Source organism: Entelurus aequoreus, linkage group LG12, assembly GCF_033978785.1.
Source record: "Entelurus aequoreus isolate RoL-2023_Sb linkage group LG12, RoL_Eaeq_v1.1, whole genome shotgun sequence".
Classification (NCBI taxonomy): domain Eukaryota; kingdom Metazoa; phylum Chordata; class Actinopteri; order Syngnathiformes; family Syngnathidae; genus Entelurus; species Entelurus aequoreus.
In genome coordinates, this window is record NC_084742.1 from 72,824,026 (window position 1) to 72,838,551 (window position 14,526).

At 40.4% G+C, this 14,526-nt stretch overlaps 2 protein-coding genes across 4 annotated transcripts in view; both read right to left on the minus strand.

The window, feature by feature from the left end:
* zgc:162331 (uncharacterized protein LOC793007 homolog) overlaps positions 1–14,526 on the minus strand; it is a 192,376-nt gene that overhangs the window by 57,998 nt on the left and 119,852 nt on the right. The gene's annotated exons all lie outside the window — the stretch shown is intronic.
* Positions 1–14,526, minus strand: part of LOC133662950 (solute carrier family 13 member 4-like) — a 96,698-nt gene that overhangs the window by 18,435 nt on the left and 63,737 nt on the right. Inside the window, exons 5-11 of one of the 2 annotated variants that reach the window (XM_062067171.1) lie at positions 11,475–11,520; positions 9,843–9,896; positions 5,644–5,686; positions 5,493–5,573; positions 4,762–4,946; positions 4,645–4,659; positions 4,457–4,576 (exon numbers count right to left, since the gene is read on the minus strand). In XM_062067171.1, coding sequence (XP_061923155.1) covers positions 4,457–4,576; positions 4,645–4,659; positions 4,762–4,946; positions 5,493–5,573; positions 5,644–5,686; positions 9,843–9,896; positions 11,475–11,520 — 544 coding nt within the window. The remainder of the gene's footprint in view (positions 1–4,456; positions 4,577–4,644; positions 4,660–4,761; positions 4,947–5,492; positions 5,574–5,643; positions 5,687–9,842; positions 9,897–11,474; positions 11,521–14,526) is intronic. The other variant, XM_062067172.1, reaches the window with a different exon arrangement.

Consider the following 14,526-nt stretch of genomic DNA (forward strand, 5'->3'; position numbering starts at 1 on the left):
CATCCTGAAGGACAGATACCAGCCAGCACGTGGCCTCTTCAACCTACTAGCCATGTACACAACTCACTGCCTAAAGCCAGTACACAACATCCTGAAGGACAGATACCACCCAGCACGTGGCCTCTTCAACCTACTAGCCATGTACACAACTCGCTGCCTAAAGCCAGTACACAACATCCTGAAGGACAGATACCAGCCAGCACGTGGCCTCTTCAACCTACTAGCCATGTACACAACTCACTGCCTAAAGCCAGTACACAACATCCTGAAGGACAGATACCAGCCAGCACGTGGCCTCTTCAACCTACTAGCCATGTACACAACTCACTGCCTAAAGCCAGTACACAACATCCTGAAGGACAGATACCACCCAGCACGTGGCCTCTTCAACCTACTAGCCATGTACACAACTCACTGCCTAAAGCCAGTACACAACATCCTGAAGGACAGATACCAGCCAGCATGTGGCCTCTTCAACCTACTAGCCATGTACACAACTCACTGCCTAAAGCCAGTACACAACATCCTGAAGGACAGATACCAGCCAGCACGTGGCCTCTTCAACCTACTAGCCATGTACACAACTGGCTGCCTAAAGCCAGTACACAACATCCTGAAGGACAGATACCACCCAGCACGTGGCCTCTTCAACCTACTAGCCATGTACACAACTCGCTGCCCAAAGCCAGTACACAACATCCTGAAGGACAGATACCAGCCAGCACGTGGCCTCTTCAACCTACTAGCCATGTACACAACTCGCTGCCTAAAGCCAGTACACAACATCCTGAAGGACAGATACCAGCCAGCACATGGCCTCTTCAACCTACTAGCCATGTACACAACTCACTGCCTAAAGCCAGTACACAACATCCTGAAGGACAGATACCACCCAGCACGTGGCTTCTTCAACCTACTAGCCATGTACACAACTCGCTGCCTAAAGCCAGTACACAACATCCTGAAGGACAGATACCAGCCAGCACGTGGCCTCTTCAACCTACTAGCCATGTACACAACTCACTGCCTAAAGCCAGTACACAACATCCTGAAGGACAGATACCAGCCAGCACGTGGCCTCTTCAACCTACTAGCCATGTACACAACTCGCTGCCTAAAGCCAGTACACAACATCCTGAAGGACAGATACCAGCCAGCACGTGGCCTCTTCAACCTACTAGCCATGTACACAACTCACTGCCTAAAGCCAGTACACAACATCCTGAAGGACAGATACCAGCCAGCACATGGCCTCTTCAACCTACTACCCTCTGGAAGGAGGTATAGATGGACTCGCGCCAGGACCAGCAGAATGTCTCACAGTCTGTATCCCCAGGCTGTGAGAATGAACAGACCATCTTATTACCTCACTCTTCACCACCTCAATAATTGTGCTGTGGACATTGCATTGCTGCAACATCAACGTAACACCCATCTGACTGTCCCCACCCCCACACCCCCTCTATTCGCAATCTTCTTGACAATGCTAAACTGTAGACTATGGTCAACCTGCACTTCAATGCAGTTTCTATGCCGCTAGACAAAGCTCAAACTAAATCTCGTTGACATGTATGACTTTTTAAGTGCTATTATGACAATGACAATAAAGGAATTGATTGATTGATTGATTGATTGACACACATTATTGTTGTTTCCTGCACCTCATCTTCATCACTAAAGGAAAAATCTCATCTGCGGGAGAGAATCTCTCTGCCATTTTTAAATATGTTTCTTTTTTTTTGAGTGGTCAGCTTGAAGCATCCCTCTGTCTCTGACTCCCTCCTGGTCAAGATGCTTTATTATTGTTCATTCTTTAACATGTACAAGACACATAAGAACTGAAATTTAATTTTGGGCACAGTCCCACTAAGAGCAGACATACGTTACAGGGGGACAAGACGGGACCGCCAACGGATCAGCCACTTACGGCGCTCCTTAAAAAAAAAAAAGGTGAGAAAAAGGTGATATAGGGAAAGGGGGTTAGAGTAAAAAATATCAGTCTAAGGCTGGACCCTCGGGAGGGGGTCCAGACTGAGTCCAAGGGAGAAAACCTCACATAGCATAGCACACATAAACATGTTACATATAATCACAACAACTCGCAACAGAGTTGCCTGCTCTATGTGTCCGTGCTGGTTTCTCTCAAATTCAATTCAATTCTCCTTCTCAGCAAACTTCTCCATGATGTGATCCATTTTGCGATTCAGTTCAGAAATGGCCACAGTCTGTGTTCCCACAGCCCGACCCAATCCTTCCATTGCGACGAACAGCCATTGGGCTCCTTGAGTGGCTGCCATCGTCTTCCAAATTTGACGATACATCAGAGCAATGCCCAGCCCAATCGGCAGGTGCCCCGTGATCACAGTTCCAAATAGGTAGATGTCTTTCACGTCCTCGATGGAAAGGACTGAGAGGCACATGATTCTCCATTTATCCCAGGAATCTTTTACGTACCCCGAGGCTCCCCGAACCTCTTTTCCTTGTCGAAAAGACTTTGTCAATTGCGTCGAGAGTCCAGCTGACCATATCCATGTTTGATGTTTAGATTTGAGGACAGCACAAAGAAAGAGGCTTCAAAAAAGTTCAGACAAGACTAAACAAAGAGAGCAAGCAGGGAAGGAGGGAGCGGAGAAAAATGAGACCGCCCTCACCAGAGGCAAGACAGAAAAAAACAAAAAAACATGAGTGTCTGTTAGAATTGTACTTCTTGGTTTCAAAGACCCGCCTTATCTTGCCTCTGATTGGTCAGTTCTTAATGTTTCACCCTAACCTTAGCCAATTGTGACTCATCATAGGAACACCAACCAATCATCATGGATGTTCTCCACATGTATGGATGTTCTCATTCATCCATCATAGGAACATCAACCAACCATCATGGATGTTCTCATTCATCCATCATAGGAACACCAACCAATCATCATGGATGTTCTCCACATGTATGGATGTTCTCATTCATCCATCATAGGAACACCAACCAATCATCATGGATGTTCTACACATGTATGGATGTTCTCATTCATCCATCATAGGAACACCAACCAACCATCATGGATGTTCTCATTCATCCATCATAGGAACACCAACCAACCATCATGGATGTTCTCATTCATCCATCATAGGAACACCAACCAATCATCATGGATGTTCTACACATGTATGGATGTTCTCATTCATCCATCATAGGAACACCAACCAATCATCATGGATGTTCTCCACATGTATGGATGTTCTCATTCATCCATCATAGGAACATCAACCAACCATCATGGATGTTCTCATTCATCCATCATAGGAACACCAACCAATCATCATGGATGTTCTCCACATGTATGGATGTTCTCATTCATCCATCATAGGAACACCAACCAATCATCATGGATGTTCTCCACATGTATGGATGTTCTCATTCATCCATCATAGGAACACCAACCAATCATCATGGATGTTCTACACATGTATGGATGTTCTCATTCATCCATCATAGGAACACCAACCAACCATCATGGATGTTCTCATTCATCCATCATAGGAACACCAACCAATCATCATGGATGTTCTCCACATGTATGGATGTTCTCATTCATCCATCATAGGAACACCAAGCAACCATCATGGATGTTCTCATTCATCCATCATAGGAACACCAACCAATCATCATGGATGTTCTCATTCATCCATCATAGGAACACCAAGCAATCATCATGGATGTTCTCCACATGTATGGATGTTCTCATTCATCCATCATAGGAACACCAACCAATCATCATGGATGTTCTCATTCATCCATCATAGGAACACCAACCAACCATCATGGATGTTCTCCACATGTATGGATGTTCTCATTCATCCATCATAGGAACACCAACCAACCATCATGGATGTTCTCATTCATCCATCATAGGAACACCAACCAACCATCATGGATGTTCTCATTCATCCATCATAGGAACACCAACCAATCATCATGGATGTTCTCCACATGTATGGATGTTCTCATTCATCCATCATAGGAACACCAAGCAACCATCATGGATGTTCTCATTCATCCATCATAGGAACACCAAGCAACCATCATGGATGTTCTCATTCATCCATCATAGGAACACCAAGCAACCATCATGGATGTTCTCATTCATCCATCATAGGAACACCAAGCAACCATCATGGATGTTCTCATTCATCCTCCGTATTTGTATTTGGCCTGAATATGCAGTCCATTTTCTCTCTTTGTAGCTTGTAGCGTTGTTAGCTACCTCGCTACATGGCTCTAAAACTAGCTAAGCTACAGGAATCACTACTTGTTCAAAAAGCAGCCAAGCTACTGGAAAATGTAGTTAAGCTACGTAGCTTAGCTCCATGTAGCTTGTTACTGTCCAACACTGCACACACACACACACACACACACACACACACACACACACACACACACACAGACACACTCACTCACACTCACTTGCAGCCCAGGAAGAGGAAGTGAAGCCACAGCCAGGTGAGGACCAGCATGATGATGGCGATGGGGAAACTGAAGATGAACCAGGTGCCAAAGTTGATGACTTTGGCGTCTGGGTAACGTCTGCAAACATTTTGCAGTGTGAGACACCAAATGTGCTGACATTGCATATTACTGACCACAAAGCTGACCTTTGTCCCGGCTGGCTGCAATATGAAGGATTAGCGTTTAGAGTAAATGTGATTAGCAGGATCTCAGATCCCGCGCGAGCCCCCGAAGATGAGTCATAACAACATAAAAGTACGTACGTGTTGAACTGCTCGGCGAAGATCAGGTTGGTGGAGGTGCCGGTGATGGTGATGAGGCCGCCAATGGTGGCAGCGTAGGTGATGCTGAGCGTCAGACATTTGCAGATCATGTGATCTCTCTTGGTGGGGTACTGGGAGTCCCGCCTGGCCTTCACTCGCTTTACGTTTGGCATTTCCACGGCAACCTGACAAGGCCAAAGAGGAAGTGGCAATAAGAGTGTTTGGATTAGATCTCCCGCCAAGAAATATCTCTTTCGCAGCTGTAATACACTTTTCCACCACTTGTGGCAGTAATGACAAGATCAAACAAACAGAAGAAGTCTGGAGAAAAAGTCATAATGAAGTCTTTTCAGCGCACAAATTATGACTAAATTAATTATGACTATTAATTTGCACTTAAATCTTACTGACACTTTAGTTTATAAAAAAAAATATGAATTGAGTTCATTTCAGCATTACATAATTATATATGGTGTACATTTATTTTACTTCTTATGCAGTATACTTGATTAGTATTTATATTTCCAATCAGCCTGACCTAAGCCTGAAGTTTATGTGTTCAATGAATTTGTGATGAACACATTTGACAAGGTGGTCAAATATAATTATTAGATATGATTTAAATCAAGTGTACGATGACTAAATCAATGTTAATATTTGAGCGGGGCCCAAGCCCCTCTGTAGTGGAAAAGTCGCGACCAAAACGACGAAGACCCCCTGGAGTGTTGAACCTGCGGCAAATGTCCGTTGGTGTGCCTGATGACCTCCTGGGTGGCGTTTGGAGTCGCTCCATTGGCCTCGCCGCTGGCGACCTGGGATCAACCCCAAACACACTTGTCATTTTTCATGTCCACTTGTGAAAGAAGATGATCTGATTCTGACCTGGCAAAGTGCAGACAGCTCATGTTTCTTCTTGCAGTCATTGCTGGAGGTGCAGACAACGTTGCAGCAATGAGAACAAAGAAAAACTTCAACACTCAAAACTCCATAACACAATGTTCCATTAAAAGTCCACATATAACACAATGTTCCATTAAAAGTCCATATATAACACAATGTTCCATTAAAAGTCCACATATAACACAATGTTCCATTAAAAGTCCATATATAAGACAATGTTCCATTAAAAGTCCATATATAACACAATGTTCCATTAAAAGTCCATATATAACACAATGTTCCATTAAAAGTCCACATATAACACAATGTTCCATTAAAAGTCCATATATAACACAATGTTCCATTAAAAGTCCACATATAACACAATGTTCCATTAAAAGTCCATATATAAGACAATGTTCCATTAAAAGTCCATATATAACACAATGTTCCATTAAAAGTCCATATATAACACAATGTTCCATTAAAAGTCCACATATAACACAATGTTCCATTAAAAGTCCATATATAACACAATGTTCCATTAAAAGTCCACATATAACACAATGTTCCATTAAAAGTCCATATATAAGACAATGTTCTATTAAAAGTCCATATATAACACAATGTTCCATTAAAAGTCCATATATAAGACAATGTTCCATTAAAAGTCCATATATAACACAATGTTCCATTAAAAGTCCATATATAACACAATGTTCCATTAAAAGTCCATATATAACACAATGTTCCATTAAAAGTCCATATATAACACAATGTTCCATTAAAAGTCCATATATAAGACAATGTTCCATTAAAAGTCCATATATAAGACAATGTTCCATTAAAAGTCCATATATAACACAATATTCCATTAAAAGTCCATATATAACACAATGTTCCATTAAAAGTCCATATATAAGACAATGTTCCATTAAAAGTCCATATATAACACAATGTTCCATTAAAAGTCCATATATAACACAATGTTCCATTAAAAGTCCATATATAAGACAATGTTCCATTAAAAGTCCATATATAACACAATATTCCATTAAAAGTCCATATATAACACAATGTTCCATTAAAAGTCCATATATAACACAATGTTCCATTAAAAGTCCATATATAAGACAATGTTCTATTAAAAGTCCATATATAAGACAATGTTCCATTAAAAGTCCATATATAACACAATGTTCCATTAAAAGTCCATATATAAGACAATGTTCCATTAAAAGTCCATATATAACACAATGTTCCATTAAAAGTCCATATATAACACAATGTTCCATTAAAAGTCCATATATAAGACAATGTTCCATTAAAAGTCCATATATAAGACAATGTTCTATTAAAAGTCCATATATAAGACAATGTTCCATTAAAAGTCCATATATAACACAATATTCCATTAAAAGTCCATATATAACACAATGTTCCATTAAAAGTCCATATATAACACAATGTTCCATTAAAAGTCCATATATAAGACAATGTTCTATTAAAAGTCCATATATAAGACAATGTTCTATTAAACCCAATCGGACCCTAACCCATTGTGGACTGTTTTTCCCCCAGCAGAGTCAATGGCCTTGTTTTTCAGTAAATGATCACGTCTTTACAAACTTACTGTCATGAGTTGTCTCCTGTCCTGTCTTGTTTTACTCTACGCAACATTTAGACTTTCTTTGTTGTTTGCCCTTGTCGACACTTCCAGCTGCAGTTAGGCCAGAGGTGTCCAAACTAAGCGCGGCGAGCAAGCGTTTATAGTTTGGCCAGCAAGACATCACAAGTTTATTAAGGAATCACAACATTTTAAATATCTGACAGTAGAATTGTTACAACTTTGCCAGTAATTCAGGTTAATGACCACGAATTGCACTTTGAAGTGTACACAGCACAGCATTTTTATACAAACCCCAAAAGCAGTGAAGTTGTGTAAAAGGTAAATAAAAAGAGAATACAACAAATCCTTTTCAACTTATATTCAATTGAATAGACTGCAAAGACAAGATATTTCATGTTCAACTTTCTTATTTTTTTGCAAATAATCATGAAGTTAGAATGTAATGGCAGCAACACTTTGCAAAAAAGGCATTTTTACCACTGTGTTACATGGCCTTTCCTTTTAACAACACTCAGTTTTGGTTTGGGAAGTGAGGAGACACATTTTTGAAGTGGAATTCTTTCCCATTCTTGCTTGATGTACAGCTTAAGTTGTTCAACAGTCTCACTTCTCATATTTTAGACGCCACACATTTTCAATGTCTGGACTACAGGCAGGCCAGTCTAGTACCCACACTCTTTTACTATGAAGCCACGTTGATGTAACACGTGGCTTGGCATTGTCTTGCTGAAATAAGCAGGGGCGTCCATGGTAACGTTGCTTGGATGGCAACATATGTTGCTCCAAAAGCTGTATGTACCTTTCAGCATTAATGGTGCCTTCACAGATGTGTAAGTTACCCATGTCTTGACCACTAATACACCCCCATACCATCACACATGCTGCCTTTTACACTTTCACCCTAGAACATGTCTTGACCACTAATACACCCCCATACCATCACACATGCTGCCTTTTACACTTTCACCCTAGAACATGTCTTGACCACTAATACACCCCCATACCATCACACATGCTGCCTTTTACACTTTCACCCTAGAACATGTCTTGACCACTAATACACCCCCATACCATCACACATGCTGCCTTTTACACTTTGCGCCTAGAACAATCCGGATGGTTCTTTTCCTCTTTGGTCCGGAGGACACGACGTCCACAGTTTCCAAAAACAATTTGAAATGTGGACTCGTCAGACCACAGAACACTTTTCCACTTTGTATCAGTCCATCTTAGATGAGCTCGGGTTTCTGGGTGTTGTTGATAAATGGCTTTGGCTTTGCATAGTAGAGTTTTAACTTGCACTTACAGATGTAGCGACCAACTGTAGTTACTGACAGTGGTTTTCTGAAGTGTTCCTGAGCCCATGTGGTGATATCCTTTACACGCTGATGTGGCTTTTTGATGCACTACTGCCTGAGGGATCCAAGGTGTGTAATATCATGGCTTACCTGCAGTGATTTCTCCACATTCTCTCAACCTTTTGATGATATTACGGACTTCAATTCCTTGCAATAGCTGCTTGAGAAATGTTGTCCTTCAACAATTTGCTCAGGCATTTGTTGACAAAGTGGTGACCCTCGCCCCGTCCTTGTTTGTGAATGACTGAGCATTTCATGGAAGCTGCTTTTATACCCAATCATGGCACCCACCTGTTCCCAATTAGCATGTTCACCTGTGGGATGTTCCAAATAAGTGTTTGATGAGCATTCCTCAACTTTTTCACTCTTTTTTGCCACTTGTGCCAGCTTTTTTGAAACATGTTGCAGGCATCAAACTCCAAATGAGATAACGTTTTCCAGTTTGAATGTTAAGCATCTTGTCTTTGCAAATCATTTTATTCTCTTTTTATTTACCATTTACACAACGTGATAACTTCACTGCTTTTGGCTTTTGTATACGACCCAATCCAAACAACCTTCCCTAGTCATGGTGCAAATAAACCAAGACAAATAGTCAACACACATAACACAACCTGCTCACTCAACTTTGTGGATGTTAGAAAAAATGTCCAAGCACAACAAATAATTCAAAATTACACTTATTTAAATCCCCCCTACCTAAAAATCATAGATCTTAGAAATATGCTAACGTCTCTTGTATTAGCATGTGAACATGCTAGCGTTTTATGCTAGCTTTTTGGCTACTTGGGTACTATTTGGGTACTTTGCGTCCATCTGACAATTATTTTGGCTTTGATCGCCCCCTGGCTAGAGCTTCAGGGCACAGTTAGTAGGCCCATCAAATTTCGCTTGAATTTTGTAGTTGGTTCTTGCCTCTACTAAAGTCTATATTTTAGTAAAAGTATGTACACTTTGAAAACAATATAAAGTGTGTGTATATATATATATATATATATATATATATATATATATATATATATATATATATATATATATATATATATATATATATATATATCATTACGTAACATCACCAGAATGATTGACAATTAGGAGAACCAATAGTCAACATGATCCACCCAGAAATAAATAAGACAAATGGCTTATTGATAAGCCATTTAAAAAAAAAAGTTTTAATATTTATTTATATGTATCATTATTCTCCTACTCACCTTTCCAGTAGAGGCCTCTCCCCTCTCACTTTCTGTGCTCCTCTGCTCTGACTCCTACAGGTCAATAGGGGTTGTGGAGTGATTAGTATTATTATCTACTGATGATAGTCATACGTGAATGAGCTCAGCTCCTGTTCTCCTCCATGTGTAAAGTGAGAAACACAGCTGATGCTCCAGAAGGAAGTAACCCCAAAGATAGCAAATGGTAAAAAAGAGTGCACATTTAACTTTATAAATAATCAGGACCTTCATGATGCATTTCAGGCTAACTAGCTAACTAAGTAGCAGCATTGTTTTAGAGCGGGAATGTAACTTTTTGTCAAACACAGACCTGGTGTAAAGTGGAGCTAATACATTTTACTACAAGCAGTGATGAATACTTACTTTCTTGAAAAAGTTTCTCATGTCCATTTTGCATCCGTTCACGTTCTTGTTCTGCAGTGCTGTGTGCTAATGTGCTTCGTACACCTGCAGGACCGCAAGCAAGGTCGCAGAGAAAATGCGGACTGGATTTTGAGTGATGTGGGCATTTTCTATATGAACAAGTGGAATGGATTGGATAGCGACGCACTAAAGGGGCTCTTTACCTTACGCTATGAAGTGAGGGGAAACTGAGGGAATAATGACAGCTTACATGATTATTTATTTCAACTCATATTCGGGCCACTTTATAATCAATATGTCGGCATGTATTTGTTAAAAATAAATAAATATAACAACAAATTATTTAGGGGGGCTTAACAATATTTTAGGGGGGTTTCAGTACTGAAGGTCAATGCAAGGACAGTATACAACATGTGATGATAGTACTGAAGGTCAATGCAAGGACAATATACAACATGTGATGATAGTACTGAAGGTCAATGCAAGGACAGTATACAACATGTGATGATAGTACTGAAGGTCAATGCAAGGACAGTATACAACATGTGATGATAGTGCTGAAGGTCAATGCAAGGACAGTATACAACATGTGATGATAGTAGTGAAGGTCAATGCAAGGACAATATACAACATGTGATGATAGTGCTGAAGGTCAATGCAAGGACAATATACAACATGTGATGATAGTACTGAAGGTCAATGCAAGGACAATATACAACATGTGATGATAGTACTGAAGGTCAATGCAAGGACAGTATACAACATGTGATGATAGTACTGAAGGTCAATGCAAGGACAGTATACAACATGTGATGATAGTAGTGAAGGTCAATGCAAGGACAATATACAACATGTGATGATAGTAGTGAAGGTCAATGCAAGGACAATATACAACATGTGATGATAGTGCTGAAGGTCAATGCAAGGACAGTATACAACATGTGATGATAGTGCTGAAGGTCAATGCAAGGACAGTATACAACATGTGATGATAGTGCTGAAGGTCAATGCAAGGACAATATACAACATGTGATGATAGTGCTGAAGGTCAATGCAAGGACAGTATACAACATGTGATGATAGTAGTGAAGGTCAATGCAAGGACAGTATACAACATGTGATGATAGTAGTGAAGGTCAATGCAAGGACAGTATACAACATGTGATGATAGTACTGAAGGTCAATGCAAGGACAGTATACAACATGTGATGATAGTACTGAAGGTCAATGCAAGGACAGTAACCTTACCTGTCGTGCAGCTCCAGTCGGTTGTTGTCCAGGTTTTCTTCTTTGTCTGAAAGAGCCGCAGACACAATGAAAACCATCTAAGTCAAGCGGATAAAAAAGGCTGTATTATATCTCCCTAAAGCACGTGGAAGTTGGACAAAGTGTATTATAGCTCCCTAAAGCATGTGGAAGTTGGACAAAGTGTATTATAGCTCCCTAAAGCATGTGGAAGTTGGACAAAGTGTATTATAGCTCCCTAAAGCATGTGGAAGTTGGACAAAGTGTATTATAGCTCCCTAAAGCATGTGGAAGTTGGACAAAGTGTATTATAGCTCCCTAAAGCATGTGGAAGTTGGACAAAGTGTATTATAGCTCCCTAAAGCATGTGGAAGTTGGACAAAGTGTATTATAGCTCCCTAAAGCATGTGGAAGTTGGACAAAGTGTATTATAGCTCCCTAAAGCATGTGGAAGTTGGACAAAGTGTATTATAGCTCCCTAAAGCATGTGGAAGTTGGACAAAGTGTATTATAGCTCCCTAAAGCACGTGGAAGTTGGACAAAGTGTATTATAGCTCCCTAAAGCATGTGGAAGTTGGACAAAGTGTATTATAGCTCCCTAAAGCATGTGGAAGTTGGACAAAGTGTATTATAGCTCCCTAAAGCATGTGGAAGTTGGACAAAGTGTATTATAGCTCCCTAAAGCATGTGGAAGTTGGACAAAGTGTATTATAGCTCCCTAAAGCATGTGGAAGTTGGACAAAGTGTATTATAGCTCCCTAAAGCACGTGGAAGTTGGACAAAGTGTATTATAGCTCCCTAAAGCATGTGGAAGTTGGACAAAGTGTATTATAGCTCCCTAAAGCATGTGGAAGTTGGACAAAGTGTATTATAGCTCCCTAAAGCATGTGGAAGTTGGACAAAGTGTATTATAGCTCCCTAAAGCATGTGGAAGTTGGACAAAGTGTATTATAGCTCCCTAAAGCATGTGGAAGTTGGACAAAGTGTATTATAGCTCCCTAAAGCATGTGGAAGTTGGACAAAGTGTATTATAGCTCCCTAAAGCACGTGGAAGTTGGACAAAGTGTATTATAGCTCCCTAAAGCATGTGGGAGTTGGACAAAGTGTATTATAGCTCCCTAAAGCATGTGGAAGTTGGACAAAGTGTATTATAGCTCCCTAAAGCATGTGGAAGTTGGACAAAGTGTATTATAGCTCCCTAAAGCATGTGGAAGTTGGACAAAGTGTATTATAGCTCCCTAAAGCACGTGGAAGTTGGACAAAGTGTATTATAGCTCCCTAAAGCATGTGGAAGTTGGACAAAGTGTATTATAGCTCCCTAAAGCACGTGGAAGTTGGACAAAGTGTATTATAGCTCCCTAAAGCATGTGGAAGTTGGACAAAGTGTATTATAGCTCCCTAAAGCATGTGGAAGTTGGACAAAGTGTATTATAGCTCCCTAAAGCATGTGGAAGTTGGACAAAGTGTATTATAGCTCCCTAAAGCATGTGGAAGTTGGACAAAGTGTATTATATCTCCCTAAAGCATGTGGAAGTTGGACAAAGTGTATTATATCTCCCTAAAGCATGTGGAAGTTGGACAAAGTGTATTATAGCTCCCTAAAGCATGTGGAAGTTGGACAAAGTGTGTTATATCTCCCTAAAGCATGTGGAAGTTGGACAAAGTGTATTATAGCTCCCTAAAGCATGTGGAAGTTGGACAAAGTGTATTATAGCTCCCTAAAGCACGTGGAAGTTGGACAAAGTGTATTATAGCTCCCTAAAGCACGTGGAAGTTGGACAAAGTGTATTATAGCTCCCTAAAGCATGTGGAAGTTGGACAAAGTGTATTATAGCTCCCTAAAGCATGTGGAAGTTGGACAAAGTGTATTATAGCTCCCTAAAGCATGTGGAAGTTGGACAAAGTGTATTATAGCTCCCTAAAGCATGTGGAAGTTGGACAAAGTGTATTATAGCTCCCTAAAGCATGTGGAAGTTGGACAAAGTGTATTATAGCTCCCTAAAGCATGTGGAAGTTGGACAAAGTGTATTATAGCTCCCTAAAGCATGTGGAAGTTGGACAAAGTGTATTATAGCTCCCTAAAGCATGTGGAAGTTGGACAAAGTGTATTATAGCTCCCTAAAGCATGTGGAAGTTGGACAAAGTGTATTATAGCTCCCTAAAGCATGTGGAAGTTGGACAAAGTGTATTATAGCTCCCTAAAGCACGTGGAAGTTGGACAAAGTGTATTATAGCTCCCTAAAGCATGTGGAAGTTGGACAAAGTGTATTATAGCTCCCTAAAGCATGTGGAAGTTGGACAAAGTGTATTATAGCTCCCTAAAGCATGTGGAAGTTGGACAAAGTGTATTATAGCTCCCTAAAGCATGTGGAAGTTGGACAAAGTGTATTATAGCTCCCTAAAGCATGTGGAAGTTGGACAAAGTGTATTATAGCTCCCTAAAGCATGTGGAAGTTGGACAAAGTGTATTATAGCTCCCTAAAGCATGTGGAAGTTGGACAAAGTGTATTATAGCTCCCTAAAGCATGTGGAAGTTGGACAAAGTGTATTATAGCTCCCTAAAGCATGTGGAAGTTGGACAAAGTGTATTATAGCTCCCTAAAGCATGTGGGAGTTGGACAAAGTGTATTATAGCTCCCTAAAGCATGTGGAAGTTGGACAAAGTGTATTATAGCTCCCTAAAGCATGTGGAAGTTGGACAAAGTGTATTATAGCTCCCTAAAGCATGTGGAAGTTGGACAAAGTGTATTATAGCTCCCTAAAGCATGTGGAAGTTGGACAAAGTGTATTATAGCTCCCTAAAGCATGTGGAAGTTGGACAAAGTGTATTATAGCTCCCTAAAGCATGTGGAAGTTGGACAAAGTGTATTATAGCTCCCTAAAGCATGTGGAAGTTGGACAAAGTGTATTATAGCTCCCTAAAGCATGTGGAAGTTGGACAAAGTGTATTATAGCTCCCTAAAGCACGTGGAAGTTGGACAAAGTGTATTATAGCTCCCTAAAGCATGTGGGAGTTGGACAAAGTGTATTATAGCTCCCTAAAGCATGTGGAAGT